The sequence below is a fragment of the Procambarus clarkii genome, chromosome 77, assembly GCF_040958095.1.
Source record: "Procambarus clarkii isolate CNS0578487 chromosome 77, FALCON_Pclarkii_2.0, whole genome shotgun sequence".
Classification (NCBI taxonomy): Eukaryota; Metazoa; Arthropoda; class Malacostraca; order Decapoda; family Cambaridae; genus Procambarus; species Procambarus clarkii.
In genome coordinates this window covers 13,975,003-13,995,002 of record NC_091226.1, presented here as the reverse complement: position 1 = coordinate 13,995,002, position 20,000 = coordinate 13,975,003, and the positions used below count along the sequence as shown (strand labels likewise).

At 46.1% G+C, this 20,000-nt stretch overlaps 1 protein-coding gene across 6 annotated transcripts in view; it reads right to left on the bottom strand.

Annotated features, from left to right (window-relative positions):
• Positions 1–20,000, bottom strand: part of LOC123747159 (uncharacterized) — a 471,756-nt gene that overhangs the window by 34,142 nt on the left and 417,614 nt on the right. The window contains exon 1 of one of the 6 annotated variants that reach the window (XM_069313935.1): positions 14,026–15,505. The exons of the other annotated variants lie outside the window; for them this stretch is intronic. Within the exon in view, the coding sequence (XP_069170036.1) occupies positions 14,026–14,368 (343 nt within the window). The 5' untranslated portion in view covers positions 14,369–15,505. Of the gene's footprint in view, positions 1–14,025; positions 15,506–20,000 lie in introns of those variants that run through there. 6 annotated transcript variants of the gene reach the window in all.

Genomic DNA, 20,000 nt, shown 5'->3' with positions numbered 1-20,000 from the left:
AAAAACAACAGAAGGGCGCATGCGCGGGGGACCAAAACAACAAAAGTGCGCATGCGCGGGGGACCAAAACAACAGAGGGGCGCATGCGTGGGGGGCCACCAAAACAAGAGAAGTGCGCATGCGCGGGGGGACCAAAACACTCCAACTGCCAGATGTACAATAACGCCCGCGTGTGTAGGAGCTGTAAGAGCGCCGTTAATAGTAATAATCATACAATACTGAACCTTAATGAACGTGTCTGGTGTCTGGCGTTTCTCCAGACACAAATATCCCACGAGAACAAACCCATGAACACGGAGGCATGTTCTAGATGTTCTAGTGATGAACACTGTGGTATGGAACACTTCTAGAATGATGAACACTGTGGTATGTTCTAGAAGTATGTTCTAGAGTGATGAACACTGTGGTATGTTCTAGAATGATGAACACTGTGGCATGTTCTAGAAGTATGTTCTAGAATGATGAACACTGAGGTATGTTCTAGAAGTACGTTCTAGAATGATGAACACTGAGGTATGTTCTAGAAATATGTTCTAGAATGATGAACACTGTGGTATGTTCTAGAATGATGAACACTGTGGCATGTTCTAGAATGATGAACACTGCGGCATGTTCAAGAATGTTCTATTTTTCTGCTAGGTGAAGAGGTGCATGAGATGAAAGGAAACGTGGCCCCTATCACCCTCTGACTACACAAGGTATCGAACCCCCTTTGTGTTTTGGGTTGTGAATCCCAAACGTAGACCACTCTGCCACACTGGAAGATATTTTTGAAAAATTATTTCCAATTATTGATGTAATATATATACCTGTATCTCCTCACTAATTACAGAGGCAGAGCCTAATATAATTCCAAGGACTATTTATACCTATTTATCCCTATTAATGCCCTATTTCCTAGCAGAATTATGTAAATAAAAATAGGTAAATAATTGTGACGCCATCGATGACGTATTTGGTCAAGATTGGTTCAGCGTCTATAAGACGTTTGGGCTCCTTTGACATGTGTCTCGGGGATGTGTCTTCCTCAAACATGTGTCTCGGAGCTGTGTCCTCCAGCTCAGACTTGAACTGGAACCATGGAATGGTAGTTTAGAACCACAGATGTACTATACAAGATAGCTGCTACTGGTCGATGTAAACAGTGCCCGCTGTTGCAACAGTGGTTGCACAACAGGGGTTGCAATGTGGCAACACTGGTGCGTTGCAGGCGCCATATGGCGACCAGAAGTTATGGCAACCGGCTGTCTCACCATGGCATCAAAATATTGCCTAGCATAAATTTGTCATCGGGCATTTGCCGGAGACTTTCTTGGTCGCTGGTTCGGCCAGGTGACCGTGGGGGTTGTGGGGGGGGTTGTGTGTGGTTGTGGGGGGGGTTGTGAGGTTTGTTATCTTGCTATATCCACAAGGTTATCTTGCTATATTCACAAGGTTGTCATGACATATCAAAAAGGTTATCACTTGGTCAACTACTGACCTTTACCACGATGCAACCCACAACAGCTCATTAGATCCATGGAATCTATTCATCAGGTGAATAATGGAATCAGGAGAAAGCAAACAAACCCAATTGTTTCCGGATCCATCTGTCCGGTTGTAACACGAGGGCGTAGACTACTGTGCCACGGGGAACCTTCTAAATATGCAAATGAGCCACTAAGGAGTTCAGGTGTGGCTCAGGTGTGGCTCAGGTGTGGCCTCCTGCCAGGTGCACGTTCTCAAAAACCGTTCAAGAACATTTAAGAACAATTCATGTTATATTTACGAAGATACGAGGAAGGCGACCCAGCAAGAACTGGTGTGAACAGTGAGTGCGTGTGTGTGTGCGTGTGTGCGTGTGTGTGAGGCAGGGATGGCCTCCTTGGGTTACCACATCCTCCCAACTTTTCATAATTCCTTCATTACTTGCCTAATGGGTGTTAACCCCATCACAGTGCAACAGTTAGAAAATTTCGAGAAAAAAGATGGTGTAAGGTGACGCTCCCATAACAAGGAAGATCACAGCTACGACAGGTCGTAACACAGCTCCTACGATAAGTCGTAAGATGGGTCGTACGACAGGTACGAACCAAAACACTTTGGAAAGCACCAATCCATTACGACTATATAGCACTGGGAAGGGGTCAGGATAAGGATTTGGGATGGGACGGAGGGGAAAGGAATAGTGCCAAAACCATTTGTGGACGGTCGGGGATTGAACGACGACCTGCATGACGCTCTATCGTCGCTCTACCGTCCAGCCCAAGTGCTTGGACTGGACGGAGCTTTAGAAGAATGCTCATTTCCTTATTTCTGAGAACTGTGAGGTCCTGGTTTATAACATCGTGAAAACATGTAACTTACTCTCTCTCTAAAACAAACAATCCAAAAATTCTCTCCAAAAACTCTCTCTCTCTCAAAAAAATATACATTGATACATATATTGGGTATATGTATCACCTTCAATGATATTAATCCCAGAAATACTGATATTAATCCATGTAATTATATTATTCCCAGTTATTCTAATATTGATCTTGGTAATGTTGATATTAATCCTACTAACAACAGTGAGGGTGTGGCACTAACAACAGTGTGGGTGTGGCACTAACAGTGTGGGTGTGGCACTAACAGTGTGGGTGTGGCACTAACTACAGTCTGGGTGTGGCACTAACAGTGTGGGTGTGGCACTAACAGTGTGGGTGTGGCATTAACAGTGTGGGTGTGGCACTAACAACAGTGAAGGAGTGGCACTAACAGTGTGGGTGTGGCACTAACAGTGAGGGTGTGGTACTAACAGTGAGGGTGTGGCACTAACAACAGTGTGGGTGTGGCACTAACAGTGTGGGTGTGGCACTAACAACAGTGTGGGTGTGGCTCTAACAACAGTGTGGGTGTGGCACTAACAACAGTGAGGGTGTGGCACTAACAACAGTGTGGGTGTGGCACTAACAACAGTGTGGGTGTGGCACTAACAACAGTGTGGGTGTGGCACTAACAAGTGAGGGTGTGGCACTAACAGTGTGGGTGTGGCACTAACAACAGTGTGGGTGTGGCACTAACAAGTGAGGGTGTGGCACTAACAGTGTGGGTGTGGCACTAACAACAGTGTGGGTGTGGCACTAACAGTGTAGGTGTGGCACTAACAGTGTGGGTGTGGCACTAACAACAGTGAGGGTGTGGCACTAACAAGTGAGGGTGTGGCACTAACAGTGTGGGTGTGGCACTAACAACAGTGTGGGTGTGGCACTAACAGTGTGGGTGTGGCACTAACAGTGTGGGTGTGGCACTAACAACAGTGAGGGTGTGGCACTAACAAGTGAGGGTGTGGCACTAACAGTGTGGGTGTGGCACTAACAACAGTGTGGGTGTGGCACTAACAGTGTGGGTGTGGCACTAACAGTGTGGGTGTGGCACTAACAACAGTGTGGGTGTGGCACTAACAAGTGTGGGTGTGGCACTAACAACAGTGTGGGTGTGGCACTAACAGTGTGGGTGTGGCACTAACAACAGTGTGGGTGTGGCACTAACAGTGTGGGTGTGGCACTAACAGCAGTGTGGGTGTGGCACTAACAACAGTGTGGGTGTGGCACTGACAAGAGTGTGGGTGTGGCACTGACAAGAGTGTGGGTGTGGCACTGACAAGAGTGTGGGTGTGGCACTGACAAGAGTGTGGTCACAGAGCCACACTAGGAATGGACGTGGTAGGAGAAAGGTACTCTCTCTCTCTCTCTCTCTCTCTCTCTCTCTCTCTCTCTCTCTCTCTCTCTCTCTCTCTCTCTCTCTCTCTCTCTCTCTCTCTCTCTCTCTCTCTCTAACAAGTAATGGCACTCTGATCCAGGCACCGTGACACTGGCGGTGCCACCAGGCTTCACATTCTCACTCCTGCCAATTTTTGGCCCTGTCATAATGGCACTGGCACCACGTAGCCTACTGCGCTCTCTCTCTCTCTCTCATGCTCTCAAACACAAACAAATATATTAATCTCTGAACCTTTCAACACATTTTATTTTTTGGGTCAAGTAGGATTTGACATTTTTCTTGTCTGCCGCTTGACATGGACTTTTAACAAGGGGGGGGAGGGGGGGAGGGGGGGGAGGGGAGGGGGGGAGGGGGGGAGGGGAGGGGGGGGGAGGGGGGGAGAGGATGGTTCTGTTCAACTGAACTCATTAGTAAAAACATGAGTTATAGAGACGTCAAAGGCACTGTCGGAGCTGTCAATAAGTGTACTTTTCGACGGCTTCAACACTGAAGACATTAAAGCTAATTCGATTTATGTTTTAAATGTAAATTTGATATAAGGGTGAGAAATTAAGTTATCGCATTAATCTAAGAACGTTCAGGAGGAGGGGGCCAGGAGTCTAGCTCAACCCTGCAAGCACATCTAGGTGAGCACACACACACACACACATACACACACACACACACACACACACACACACACACACACACACACACACACACACACACACTATCAAATGTAGATATGACAGAGCCCAGTAGGCTCAAGAATATGTATACCCCTTGATTGACAGTTGAGAGGCGGGACCAAAGAGCCAGAGCTCAACCCCCGCAAGCACAACTAGGTGAGAACACACACACACATACACACACACACACACACACACACACACACACACACACACACACACACACACACACACACACACACACACACACACACACGTAGTAACTTCAGACAATCCACAATTCCACAAAGTCAGCAGTACGCCTTTGACTGGACATATTTTCATCAGACGAATGTGTGGGTGTGGAGGGAGGGAGGGGCGGGGAAATGGGAGGAATAAAGAGAGAGGGAATAAAGAGAAAGGGGGAAGAATGGAAGGAAGAGTGAGGGGAAAGGAGAAATGGGATATGGATGGAAATAGGGGGGAAGGAGAAATGAGATATGGAGGGATAGAAGGGACTGGAGAAGTCAGAAGAGCCGGCCGGAGAATGGAGAGTGAGAAAGGGAGAAGGGACAGACAGCAATAAAGAAGGGAGAAGGGGAAGTAAAGGCAAAGAGTGCCGCATCTCTCACGATAGTCGGCTATTTGTATTCTAACGCGCTTCGCTACACAAAATTCTCTCGAAGGGTGAAGATGCTCCAACTACCTAACCAACGCCCGCATTCATCTAATGTGTGTGTTCTCACCTGGTTCTACTTACCTAGTTGAGCTCTGGCTCTTTGGTCCCGCCTCTCAACCGTCAATCAACTGGTGTACAGGTTCCTGAGCCTACTGGGCTCTATCATATCTACACTTGAAACTGTGTATGGAGTCAGCCTCCACCGGGGAGCCGGTCGGCCGAGCGGACAGCATGCTGGACTTGTGATCCTGTGGTCTTGGGTTCGATCCCAGGCGCCAACGAGAAACAATGGGCAGAGTTTCTTTCACCCAATGCCCCTGTTACCTAGCAGTAAATAGGTACCTGGGTGTTAGTCAGCTGTCACGGGCTGCTTCCTGGGGGTGGAGGCCTGGTCGAGGACCGGGCCGCGGGGACACTAAAGCCCCGAAATCATCTCAAGATAACCTCAAGAGATAACCACCAAATCGCTGCCTAATGCATTCCATTTATTATCTACTCTGACACTGAAAAAGTTCTTTCTAACGTCCCTGTGGAATGCTGAAGGTTCTGAATGATTCCTTACACAGGTTCCTGAAGGCTGTTCTGATGCTAGTCAGCCTTGCATACGCCGCAGGTGTTATTCTTTTTATGTGGGCCTCAGGAGACAGGTTTGTCCTCATCACTGTAAACATATTCAAACCATTCCCCCCTCCCCCCCATACACACACGTTACCCATTTCCTCACACACACTAAATATCCTGAAAGCTAAACTCTATGGACTTTGAGTCAAACATTTCAGATCCAGCAACTACGTTCAGGGGGGTAGTGTGGCCCTGCCTCTCTTCAATAGAGGCATGGGAGTGAGCACACATCCACCACAATACTCCCTATGGCAGTATTGTGGTGTACAATACAATACAATCACCTATACAATCACCTTTAATTCTATAAAGTTGAATAATTCTAGCTCCAAGCAGCTATAGCCTCCAGCCTCAGACAGATAGATATTCTCTTCTATAGATATAGATAAAGCCCCCAGGATAATATCGGTATTAATTTTTTACTTTGAATAATAATTCCGCTAAATGAATGAAAATTTTATTAAATGCTCTAATTCGAACTAAGAAAAAACATGTACTCGCCTATTTGTGCTTGCAGGATCGAGCAGTGACTATTGGATCCCGCCTTTCGAGCATCGGTTGTTTACAGCAATGACTCCTGCCCCATTTCCCTATCATACCTGGTTTAAAAGTATGAATAGTATTTGCTTCCACAACCTGTTCCTGAAGTGCATTCCATTTTCCCACTACTCTCACGCTAAAAGAAAACTTCCTAACATCTCTGTGACTCATCTGAGTTTCCAATGTATAAGTGATTAAATGATGGGGGGGAATATTTTTAAAGCATTTGATAAAAATTGGTATAAAAATTTAATATAGACGAACGGGAAACAAAAAGAAGTTAGGAATTGCAAATTGCAAGAGAAGGGAAGGCAAAATGCACAGAGTTTTGTTACGTGTATGAAATAAATGTCATAGAAAACTAGGTCATAGAAAACAGTTCGTCTAATAGATAACGATGAAGAAATGTGCGTCTAGAACATTCGATTTACCCATCAAACTGCGCACAGGAGCGTCGTTGCTCTCCCGTTTGAGATCGACAAGAGCAGTCTAAGGGTTAAGGACCTAGATTCACGAAAGTACTTACGCAAGCACATACGAACCTGTACATCTTTTCTCAATCTTTGGCGGCTTTGTTCACAATTATTAAACAGTTAATGAGCTCCGAAGCACCAGGAGACTGTTTATAACAATAACAACAGTTGAATAGGAAGTTTTCATGCTTGTAAACTGTTTAATAAATGTAACCAAAGCCGCCAAAGATTGAGGAAAGATGTACACGTTCGTAAGTGCTTGCGTAAGTGCTTTCGTGAATCTGGCCCCAGGTCCCTAAAGAGGACAAAGGGTAATCCATAACCCTTATCCCTTTACCAATGGATGTAAGGGGGCAAGTTGACGTGGTGATCCTCACCAACACCACCACCACACCACCAACCACACCCCTCCAACCACACCCCACCACCACGCCACCAACCACACCCCACCACCACGCCACCACCAGAGCGCTGGGGGCCGGCATCGTGAGCTGAATCTTAACCAAGAAGAGCGTACGTGCAGGAAATCTGTGGGAATCTCTAGCGAAACGTTGCTATGCCAATCATCGGCCCTGTCGTGCCTTCTGCTGATGGTGTAGTGATGGTGTTGACAGTGTGGTGATGGTGTAGTGATGGTGTTGACAGTGTAGTGATGGTGCTGATGGTGTAGTAATGGTGATGACATTACAGTAAAGATTGCTGCTCCTCTGTTTTGTCTAGCTGTCTGAGTCGAAGCTTTTAGGCGTTACGCTTAAAGTTCTACTTAAACTTTAGTTAAATTTCACCATAAATTTCCACAAGCTTTAGTTATTCACAATCAATTTTGGAAAGCTTTAGTTATACCCAATAATATTTTGCAAGCTTCAGTCCTACACGAAAAATTTACATACATTTTAGTAAATAAATTTGGTAAAGCGTGACACAAAAGGAGTCTGGAAACGCAGCTGACAGAGCAAAACAACATGAGTTTCAAAGAGAATAACAAGAAGCACGTGGATAATTCTTCCATCCTCACTGAACCAAAACATTGGGTCGAGGCAGACATTGTTGTCAATGTTGTGGTGGCGTTGAGCGCTGTACGATAACTCCGGTCCGTGATGCGTGAAGCACGATAGCTCCCTTGTCTCAGGCGGATGTTATATATACCCTCCATCATGGCGTCTGATGCACAATAACTCTTGCGTTATGGTGGACGACACAATAACTACGCGGTTATGGTAGGCGGCACAATACGGTAACCTAGACCTGACGGATCGTAAACGACAACTCCGCCCAGTGATGGGCGAGTCTCGCCCGTGAACCAGGGTGTGATGCACGATAACAGCCAGTCACAAGTGATGGCCCAACACACCTAAGAGGCTGTCAGTTCTGTGGATGAGGGCGTCGAGGGCGGTGTATCGCCCTCTCCCTCTCTCACTGGGCTTTCTCAGCTATGATTTTCTCCTCTGAATTGAATAGGAGCCATAGAAATCTCTATGGATAATATATCTATGCCTCACAAAGATTAGTATCCCGTCTTAATGTTGCCAAAAGGGTGCAATGTATTGACAGATTTCTGTCTATAAATTTCTGTCAAGCTTCTCACTAAGAAGCTTGATATAGGGCATCAGAATGAAGCTTCAGAATACATCAGAATGAAGCTTGAGGATACAGGACAGTAAGATACAAAAATACAGTAGGAACTCCTCAGTCAGTTCGGAATGTTGTTGTTGTTGATGCTGTGGCACAAAAGAACGTCTCAAGCAACAAGTTAGGGTGAAAGCAATAGAAAGTCGTTGAAAGCGATAACATCTTGAGGTTATCTTGAGATGATTTCGGGCCTTAGCGTCTCCGCGGCCCAGTCCTCGACCAAGCCTCCTTTTTGTTACACCCCCCCCCCCAGGAAGCAGCCCGTAGCAGCTGTCTAACTCCCAGGTACCTATTTACTGCTAGGTAAACAGGAGAAAAAGTATTCTAAGCCCTATAAATCTCTTTGTCAGACGTACTTTTCAAGATATATATGAAATCCTCACCTGAAAAACGAGGTCTAAATAGATAAAACCCAAAAATATGCAACAGGAATTGTGCCGGCGTTGAAAGGTTTGAACTACGAGGAAAGAATGAGGGAACACGACCTCACCACACAAGTGAGAGATAAGAGAGAGGGGATATGATAACGACATATTTGATTCTAATGAGAATTTATGAAATAGACAAAGCAGCACTGTTTGAAGTTAAGAAGTACAGAATGAGTGGGTACACATATACACATGAGTACCCTTAGGTGAGTACACTTTGGTGTACTCACCTAGCTGTACTCGCCTAACTGTACTCCCACCTAGGTGTACTCTGTACACCTAGGTGAGCACAGACACACGCCATAGAAAATCGAACTGTTAAATTAGATCATCTTTATTGAACAAATTGATTTGTTCATCTTTATTGAACAAATCCACAGGAGCCATTACGAAGGGTTTCGAACCAATGCACGGAATGTTCCCAGACGCACTCTAGTCGATCCAGCGCACCGAACGCATAGATTCGAACCCTCACCACGGCTTTTGTTGTTCATTGATATATCATGTTAAATGTGATTTCTTTATTAACACCTTCTGGTGCCTTAGAACCTTGTGAGAGAATAGATTTTGATCTATCCTGTGAAGATTGGGTAGTGGATGGAGAGGTGGGGGGATAGTGGATGGGAAGGGGAGGGGGGTAGGGAAGTGGTGGGGGGGTGGAAAGAAGGGTGTAAGGGAGAGGTAATGACCAAACTACACACCAGAAAATGGAGAAACGACGTTTCAGTCCATCTTGGACCATTGTGAGCATCTTCAGCCTCGTTATTGTGACTCTGCATATAGTGAAGGGGAAGAAAGAGGAGGAGGAACGGTGGTAGGAGAAAGGAAGGGTGGAGGGGGGGGAGAAAGGGGGAAGAGATGGAAAGTGAAATTGATGAAACGAGTAATTTAAAAGGAATATACAACAGTCAGAAAATGGAAGAGGTGATAAGGAGATCTGGGATTGGTAGAGAATGCGAGAGTGGGAAAGGAGAACGTGGTTGAGGGGTAAATGGGAGAGGAAGAGGACAGAACTGTGGAAAAGAATAATAGACGACAAGAGGAAGACAAAAGTTTAATTTGGCAGTCACCCCACTTATTGTTAAAATTGAATTTAATCTGGCTGCTCTTGGGTCTCTCGTTTGCCTGAAAGGGTTTATCACCCACTTCCGTCAGAAATCTAAGTGCAATTATTGTTCCACCCACATTGCCTGGAATAAATGGTACGAACCTGTATCAATATCCAAAAAATTATGTAGCTATATTTTTTTCAAGTTTCAGAGACAAACAGACATGATAACAGGGAGAGGAGGAAGATACAAATGATGCAAAAGTGACAGGAAGATAGACATGATGAGGGATAGATAGACAAGCGTAAAAAGTGAAAGTGTTTGTCCAAGCAGATGCTCATTTGACACATGTACCGTCAAATCGTAAAAATTAGGGCACATTAAGCGTGAGGATAGGTTGGCTCACGCCCCCTAGCCTTATCCTTAAACAGTTCCACCAATCACCCTATCAATCATCACTCACCCACCCTATCCACCCTTCTATCCCACCAATCCATCGACATTCCCCTCCCTCGTCCCCTCAATTACATGATAGTGTACTATTTTGTTTTATCCCAGAACCATCCCCCCCCCCCACTCCACTTGATCAACCATCCCCCCCCCCCACTTCACTTGATCAACCATCCCCCCCTCCCCAACAACCCCCCCCCCCCCCCCCCGCCAACCGACACCAACATTATGAAGTTTGCCAAACTAGGCTCAACTTTTACCATCTCATTTAATTATATTTTTAGGTTCCTAATACGATTTTCAACGCCGTCGTTGCTTTCCCTGAGGCTTTGTCAGCCCTACTGCAGGAGCGAGGCTTACCTAGGGCCTCCCTGAGGCGTCATCAACCCTACTGCAGGAGTGAGGCTTACCTAGGGCCTCCCTGAGGCGTCATCAGCCCTACTGCAGGAGCGAGGCTTACCTAGGGCCTCCCTGAGGCGTCATCAGCCCTACTGCAGGAGCGAGGCTTACCTAGGGCCTCCTTGAGGCGTCATCAGCCCTACTGCAGGAGCGAGGCTTACCTAGGGCCTCCCTGAGGCGTCATCAACCCTACTGCAGGAGCGAGGCTTACCTAGGGCCTCCCTGAGGCGTCATCAACCCTACTGGAGTGAGGCTTATGTAGGTCACCCCTGAGGTGTCATCAGCCCTACTGCAGGAGCGAGGCTTACCTAGGGCCTCCCTGAGGTGTCATCAGCCCTACTGCCGGAGTGAGGCTTACCTAGGGCCTCCCTGAGGCGTCATCAACCCTACTGCAGGCGCGAGCATAACCCCGCTCCCCCATGGCATGCTTAACATTAACTGGCCAATTCTAATAGGAGTTAATAGCTTTTGTTTCATCTGTTTATATGCGGCTTTCATGGAGTTTATAAATGTATACTGCCTTGCTTCTCCAGTGTATTTGTATACATGTGTATTTCTGGATTCTTTACGTGTATTTCTGTATTCTGCAATTTTTGTCATGGATATTCTTACACGGGTCCAGAGCCTCTGGCTGGCCCATTATTATTAATTTATGTATTAGGTGGTGGACACATTTGTATGTATGTTGGCTTCAGAAATTATAATTTAGCATTTACAATGCTAACCAGCATATATACATTGTCTTCTGTCCTCCATGGACAGGGTGAGAGATCTGTTAAACATATAGTTCAGTGATTTATTGAACAATCAACCACAGAAGGCGATTACTAATATGCTAATCTAACTTACATACATAAATACATAAATACACAAATTTACGTTTGCCCTACATAAACAGTGTTCCATGTGTCTTTATTACATAATGTCATTAATGTGTGTTTACGAAGGTGCAATTCTGACCAGTTATGTGGACTTCTGTTGTTTTATTCCACCCTTTTCTAAGAATATGTGGCTCGTAGAATATGTGGTTCGTACAATATGTGGTTCGTAAAAATAAGTGGTTCATAGAATACGTGGTTCGTAAAATAAGTGATTCATAAAATACGTGGTTCGTAAGTGCTTCGTAGAATACGTGGTTCGTAGAATACGTGGTTCGTAAGTGGTTCGTAGAATATGTTGTTTGTAGAATACGTGGTTACAATAGAATATATATTGAATGAAATACAATAAAATTAAATATTAAATTGAATCATTGGGACTAACGACTGGAGAGAGAGAGAGAGAGAGAGAGAGAGAGAGAGAGAGAGAGAGAGAGAGAGAGAGAGAGAGAGAGAGAGAGAGAGAGAGAGAGAGAGAGAGAGAGAGAGGGAGAGAGAAAGTGGATAGTGAAGGGGTGGGAGTAGACGGGAGGAAAAGGGAGGGAGAGGGGAGAGAGAGAGAAGGGAGAGAGAGAGGGGAAAGGAGAGGTCCTAGCGGGTTTTCTTCAGTTTGTATTCCTCATTATAACTTTGTACAAACTCCGTGACGAGTCAACAGTTGGGGCAAGGCGTTGACAAGGGTGAGGGAAGAGAGGGAGGGAGAGTGAGGGAGAGTGAGGGAGGTCAGCCTCCCTCACTCCCTCACAATAACGCAGGCTTCCGCCAATTTAGAATTCCTATCACCAGGATTATCTAAAACTACCTATCTTGAGGTTATCTTGAGATGATTTCGGGGCATAGCGTCCCCGCGGCCCGGTCCTCGACCCGGCCTCCTTTTTGTTACACATTCCCAGGAAGCAGCCCGTAGCAGCTGTCTATCTCCCAGGTACCTATTTACTGCTAGGTGAACAGGAAGCATCAGAATGAAAGAAATTCTGCCCCATTTATATTTCCGCCTCTACCGGGGATCAGACCCACTGGACTACGAATCCGAAGCGCTCTCCACTCAGCCGTCAGGCGCCCAATTTGCCTGGCCAAATTTTGTACATGGATTGCCATCTATTTAGGAACAAAGATAACATACTTGACCCCCAAACGAGACACATTGAACACAAACCTCATGCTAATACCCATTTACCTTTTCTACAAGTCCCCCCACCCCCACTCAGCCTCTAGAAGAACACAAACTATAGACAAACGAATGGTAGAATGCGTGACTCCCTACCAGGACAGCTTGACACGAACGAGGCAATTTCCACGTTCGTAAAACCCTGACATTTGCAACATTTTGGAGTGCAATTTGGCGTAAGTCTGAAGGCCAAAGCACACGACCACTTCAAAAATTCATTATTTTTTTTTTAAACATATGCCTATCACATAATAGTATTCAACTAAAATATGATATCCACCTCCCCCCCCCCCCCCCACGCATTGCTCAAGATAACCACACGGGAAAAAAACGCTTAGTTTTAGCTTGTAAATGTAAAAGTCAAACTTAGAAGTCAAATGTAAAAGTCAAATGAAGAAGTCAAATATAGAGGTCAAACTTAGAAGTCAAATGTAGAAGTCAAAGTTAGAAGTCAAATGTAAAAGTCAAATGTAGAAGTCAAAGTTAGAAGTCAAATGTAAAAGTCAAATGTAGAAGTCAAACTTAGAAGTCAAATATAAAGGTCAAACTTAGTAAACTAGACTGTGACGTAACAAATAATAATAATAATAATAATAACAATTCTTTATTACCCTCGTTACTATCCCATTACAATCTTCTAACAAGAAGAAGATCGTGGTCGGTTCCTTAGGTCAGGGGGGCAGTTAACCAAGCAAATTACTCCCTGGGAATAATCAGTCATCGACCTTAATTGCTAGTTTACTAGTCACAGAGTTCGCCTAAATTATCTAATTGGTTGGAGAAAATGATCAGCAATAATTAGCTTGGTAACTCCTGATAATTCCGTTCACCTCAAACAACCGAACTATGGCAATACAGTCGCTTTCCTCATTGAGTTGTTTACTTAAGTAAACAACTGTTAAAAGGTACCCAACGCCACCCACCACAGCCAGCTCTGCCAGGGAAGGTACCCTACGCCACCCACCACAGTCAGCTCTGCCAGGGAAGGTACCCTATGCCACCCACCACAGTCAGCTCTGCCAGGGAAGGTACCCTATGCCACCCACCACAGTCAGCTCTGCCAGGGAAGGTACCCTACGCCACCCACCACAGTCAGCTCTGCCAGGGAAGGTACCCTATGCCACCCACCACAGTCAGCTCTGCCAGGGAAGGTACCCTATGCCACCCACCACAGTCAGCTCTGCCAGGGAAGGTACCCTATGCCACCCACCACAGTCAGCTCTGCCAGGGAAGGTACCCTACGCCACCCACCACAGCCAGCTCTACCAGTGGGTGTGGGTACCAGTGTGTGTAGGTACCAGAAGATGCTATAACACTAACCTGTGCGCCGCAGTATAGCTACAGAGACCAAGGGATCTACTGGCTCCGAAGAGAGCGTCTCGGCCTTGGTCCTGATTTTAGCTTTGGGCCGCCGTTTTCGACGCCGTCGCCTGTTGGAGGAGCCAATACCATCGTCGCTACTGCTGCTAGAACAACCCGAAGTCTTCTCCTTTACGTCCCCCAGTGCCTTCTCCCAGCGGGAAGCGCCATTACATCTATCCTCAGAGGACTGTTGACGACGCCCGTCCATTATATCTAGCACGTCCTCGAGCAAACGGGCGTCCGTAAAAGGGTATCGAAGTGGGTTTTTGAAGTGAATGCTTCCGACGCCTCTTTGAAACATGTTGCTCGAGCTGCTCCGCGGGTTACACTCAGAAGGAAAAATTTAATCGCAACGAAGAATGGGAACTGCACGTAGCGATTTCTTCCACTCGTAGCGTAGCGGAAGAGCAAATGCACAGTTTTGGGGTTAGACAAGTATGCGTAGCCCCATGCACGAACATCTATGTATGCATACCTAGGTAAGTATACTCTCACATATGTGTAACATAGAAGTCTTTAGCACTTGCAAACGAGAATATATCTCTGCTCATAATCATGGGCAACTTCAACAATCGAGGTATAGATTGGGAAAACTTAAATCGTTTTAAAAACAGGACAAATGAGTGGCGAAATTCTCACACTCTACCACCACCACCAACACACTAACAACCTGTTGAACGCACCATGTGTTCACACTGGTTCATCACCAAGAACTGACTCTCCATGAGTCACGTACCAGTCCTCGATATCGTGACGAATCACCGCCTAATTTACGTCACTAGGTAACCAAGGGGACCCAATCACTTTTCGATTCTCGATATTTGACGAATTACAGACGTTTTCCAATCAACTTCTTCTGTTGGAGTTCAGAGAGACAAACTAATCACAGTACAGCTTATGTTTTGATTGTCAAGACGCCGAGGGACCAATCACTGGCGTGTTCTGGCCATCGACATGGATTATGACCTATCACGGATGTGATTTGGTTATCAATAAAAACTTCGGACCAATCACAGCCTTTTTAAGGCCAGCGTCAAGATAAGTAACCAATCACAGCCGTCACATTGCTACGTGGACTTAATTGGTCACTCAACGTACAACAAACATTTGTATATTAAGTGAATTCCGAACAATCGAGAGAGTCCGCTTGTCTAGATAACTCCGATCACTGATAAACAAACCACAGAACGTTCGCATTATGAACACCGTAACGAATCCGAACACACGCGCACACACACATTCGAACACTTGGGGAATATAATAGAAACGTTATTCCATGGAAGAACAGCTATAAAAATATAGTTATAAGCACTTGTTACGCTTTCAAATGTTACCAATACGAACACAACTTCACAAGTTCCAGGATATGTCCAATGGCGGGACTCGAACACGGGTCAAACTGCGGACACTTGGCTCGACCCTCAAATCCACTGGCGGTCTGACGGCAGCACCACGTATATGCAAAGGCCAAGAGGCAGTCATTCTTGCTAGATTTTCTCCCTCAAAAGTGGCAAGAGTGCGTGCTTGCGCGCACTCTCCCTCTCTCCCTCTCTCCCTCTCTCTCTCTCTCTCTCTCTCTCTCTCTCTCTCTCTCTCTCTCTCTCTCTCTCTCTCTCTCTCTCTCTCTCTCTCTCTCAGCTTGCTCAACTAGTCGTATTACCAACACAAGCAAGAATGCACAGCCCCCTGATCAGTCCAGAGGGGGGTGTAATCACTAACCCCCCACCCACCTCCACTTTCCCCTCCACCCCCTTACAACCCCTCCCCCCCTCCCTTGACCGCAGTAACAACACCCACCCCACCACCTGTCTGACTCCCCACCCACTCCACCACCTGTCAGTCCGCCTGTCGCCACAGCTGGTAACAGACTCCATCTTTCTCTGTGTTTACATGTGTTCTTCAGCTCTGTGGGTTCCCCGCTGTTCTTCATTCACTCCTCCAGGTCCTGTGGAATGGCTATACTGCCTTCACGCACCTCTCTATACGTACGTCCCTCTGACCGTAAAATCTTTAGGGCAAATGAGGCGGAAAATGCCTTATACCGGACCCCTAAAGGTTAATTGCTATTGGTTGGTGTTATAGCGAATGAAACGCAGAGAAGTCGTGCGCGAATGTCAGAAAAAATTACGATCGAGCGAAAGGCATAAATTTGCACCAATAACTATGCTTCCCCCTCCCCCTCTTTAACCCCCCCTCCTCTTCCCCACCCCCCCCCCTTCCTCTTCCCCACCCCCCCCTCTTCACCCCTCTTCCCCTTACCCCCTGCTCTTACCCCTTTCCCTTCTTTGACTCTTCCCTGACCTGTCCACCAGCGTCGACCCTCTCAGACAGTGCATATTACCGACTCGATATTTTGGGGAATTTCTTACACAAACGAACATATGCGTGTGAATACACAACAATAAACACATGCACACGATGCAAGATTAGTGGGAAGACTCTCCCAAGATGACATAAATAGGCTGTCGAGTTGTTCCGAGAAATGGTTCCTAGAGTTCAGCGCCAGCAAGTGTAAGGTGATGGGAATGGAAACCAGGCGAGAGGCTAACACAAAAGGGCAAACGACTTTATCTGTAACGACTAGAGAAAAAGGTCTGGAGGAGTAGTTCTGGATCTGAAGGACCTGCTTGAAGCGGAACCGTCGTTCTATACCAACTCAAGCACTTGGACGCTCTGGGATTGAACGCCGACCTGCATGAAGCGAGACCGTCGCTCTACCGTCCAGCCCAAGTGGTTGGGCTTGACGCTAGACATTACACTGAAGCCATATCCGGAGACACATATACACACCCTTCACATAATACAATCACCTCCATATAAATTCATCATTCATACAATAATAGCATACAATCACGTCATTCATACACACGGACCCACACACACACACACACACACACACACACACACACACACACACACATCTGGGAGAGGAAATTCTTCAGGAGTCAGAGAAGGAAAAAGACTTGGGGGTTGATATCACGCCAGACCTGTCTCCTGCAGCACATATCAAGCGGATAACATCAACGGCATATGCCAGGCTGGCCAACATACGAACGGCATTCAGAAACTTGTGTAAAGAATCATTCAGAACTTTGTATACCACATATGTCAGGCCAATCCTGGAGTATGCAGCCCCAGCATGGAGTCCATATCTAGTCAAGGATAAGACTAAACTGGAAAAGGTTCAAAGGTTTGCCACCAGACTAGTACCCGAGCTGAGAGGTATGAGCTACGAGGAGAGACTACGGGAATTAAACCTCACTTCGCTGGAAGACAGAAGAGTTAGGGGGGACATGATCACCACATTCAAGATTCTGAAGGGGATTGATAGGGTAGATAAAGACAGTCTATTTAACACAAGGGGAACACGCACAAGGGGACACAGGTGGAAACTGAGTGCCCAAATGAGCCACAGAGATATTAGAAAGAACTTTTTTAGTGTCAGAGTGGTTGACAAATGGAATGCATTAGGAAGTGATGTGGTGGAGGCTGACTCCATACACAGTTTCAAGTGTAGATATGACAGAGCCCGATAGGCTCATGAATCTGTACACCTGTTGATTGACGGTTGAGAGGCGGGACCAAAGAGCCAGAGCTCAACCCCCGCAAACACAACTAGGTGAGTACAACTAGGTGAGTACACACACACACACACACACACACGTACACACACACACACACACACACCTACACACACACACACACACACACACACACACACACACACACACACACACACACACACACACACACACACACACACACACACACACACACACACACACGCACACACACACACACACACACACACACACACACACACACACACACACACACACACACACACGCACGCACGCACCCCCTCCCCCCCCCCCCCCGGTATCACCGAAGCGTCGTACTCATGTCCCCACAGCCAATCCCAAGGCTCACCCAATCACTCTCACTATTTGATTAGGGAGAGACGCCCACTAGAGTGTTGAGGCCCCCCCCCCTTCACCAAGAAGGGGGTGGGGGAAGGTGGGTGTTTCAGCCCCCCAGAGAGGGGGGGAGAGAATGGTAAATCACCCCCATGCGTGACCCCACCCATGTGGGGGCAAGGGGAGGGGTCACCCTCTTCTGCATGACCCCAATCGAGAGACCCCTTGAATTACCAAGTAAATTATGCCATTGATTGACTGACAGGCAGGCGTTGGTTGCCTTCCAGAACGATCTAAGGACTGGAAGCTGAGGAATAGGGGCTAGGACTAAGGTCTGGAGATGGGGCTAGGGGGTCTGAAAATGAGGATAGGGACAGGATGTCAGGGATACAGCTGGATATAGGACTAGTGGTAGGCGTAAGGGGCTAGAGTCTAAAACATACAGCCATAATCCAGGGACTGGAGACGAGGTTGGGGGACTGCGGGCTAGGTGCTGGAGATAGGACTGGGGGCTAGTATCTGCAACTAGATCTAGATACTAGGAGTTTGTGCTAAGTTTGTATCCTGAAAGGCTAGGAGTAGAAGGCTGCGTCGAGTTACAGGAGTTTGAAATACAGGATTGGGACTGAGATTGGGACTGAAATTGGGACTGAAATTGGGACTGAAATTGGGACTGAAATTGGGACTAAAATTGGAACTAAAATTGGGACTAAAATTGGGACTGAAATTGGGACTAAAATTGGGACTAAAATTGGGACTGAAATTGGGACTGAAATTGGGACGTGCATGCTAGGGGACTTTCACCTGGGAACAAACCAAGATCAAAATGCATGATCCGAGTAACTGTGAAATTGTAATGCTTATTAAACTGTAAAAAAATAGGTAGCTAGGCAGCTAAAGAAATAGAAATCTGGGAGTTTGAAAAAATGGGGGACTAATTGGGAGGTTGAGCACCTTCCTAAGCCTATTTTAGAGAGCTTATAGAGCCTCTGGGCTAGAGGAGGGGGGAAATATCCCCTAGAGACTAGAAGCCACATACTTGTGGACTAGGGAACTATATAAGAAGCCCCTGGGCTTATTTGGGCTAGGGGGGGGGGGGTGAAGGATAGAGGGGGGGGGCTATGTGGGGGATAGTTTGAGTCAGAGAATCGTGAGCACGGGGGGGGGGGGGGAGGGGCCTCAGACAGCCTAATTACTGCCACTCAACTCAGCTGTCCAGGCTCTAACTGTCACGAGACATACACATTTGTGTGTATATATGTATGATTGTATGTATAATGTATGTATGGGGGGTTGAGAGTGTTCTCGAGGATCTTGCGTAAGAGCTGACGAAGTATATATATTATATATATATTATATATATATATATTTATATATATATATATATATATATATATATATAATATATATATATATATATATATATATATATATATATATATATATATATATATATATATATATATATATTACATACACGTAAGGATATAATAATGGTATGACTACGGTTATGAACTGTGATCTTCTTGACTATTGATGTGTTTGACTTATGGTCTGGACCCTGGAAACACAAACCGAAACTGTCTCTATTTTCCGCTTGTTACAACTTGTAATAAAGTTGTTACATCTTGGCTTAATGTGTTTATGACGTATTAGAACGTTGTTACAACTTGATTAATAAATTACGGTTTGTGTTTCCAGGGTGTACGATATAAGACAGTGTTGTAGGAACCTGAAGACACACCTGTGTGTCTTGAACAGGTGTGTCCAAGACCACACACCTGAAGGGGGTGTGGTCTTGGAACATGGAACTGCGTGCAGGGATAACGATCTCCCAGCTCGTGGCACTGGGGATCGAACCCATGTAGAGGAGGAAACTGAAAAGCCAGCGAGTCGCCACCTTGCCTTAAATCAATTCCTAATTCGCCACTGGATCGGACCGTGTCTAGACAACATCCTGGAAGCAAAAACAAACCGCTGGAAATATCCAGAGTCAGTTCATGGTTAGTAATTGCA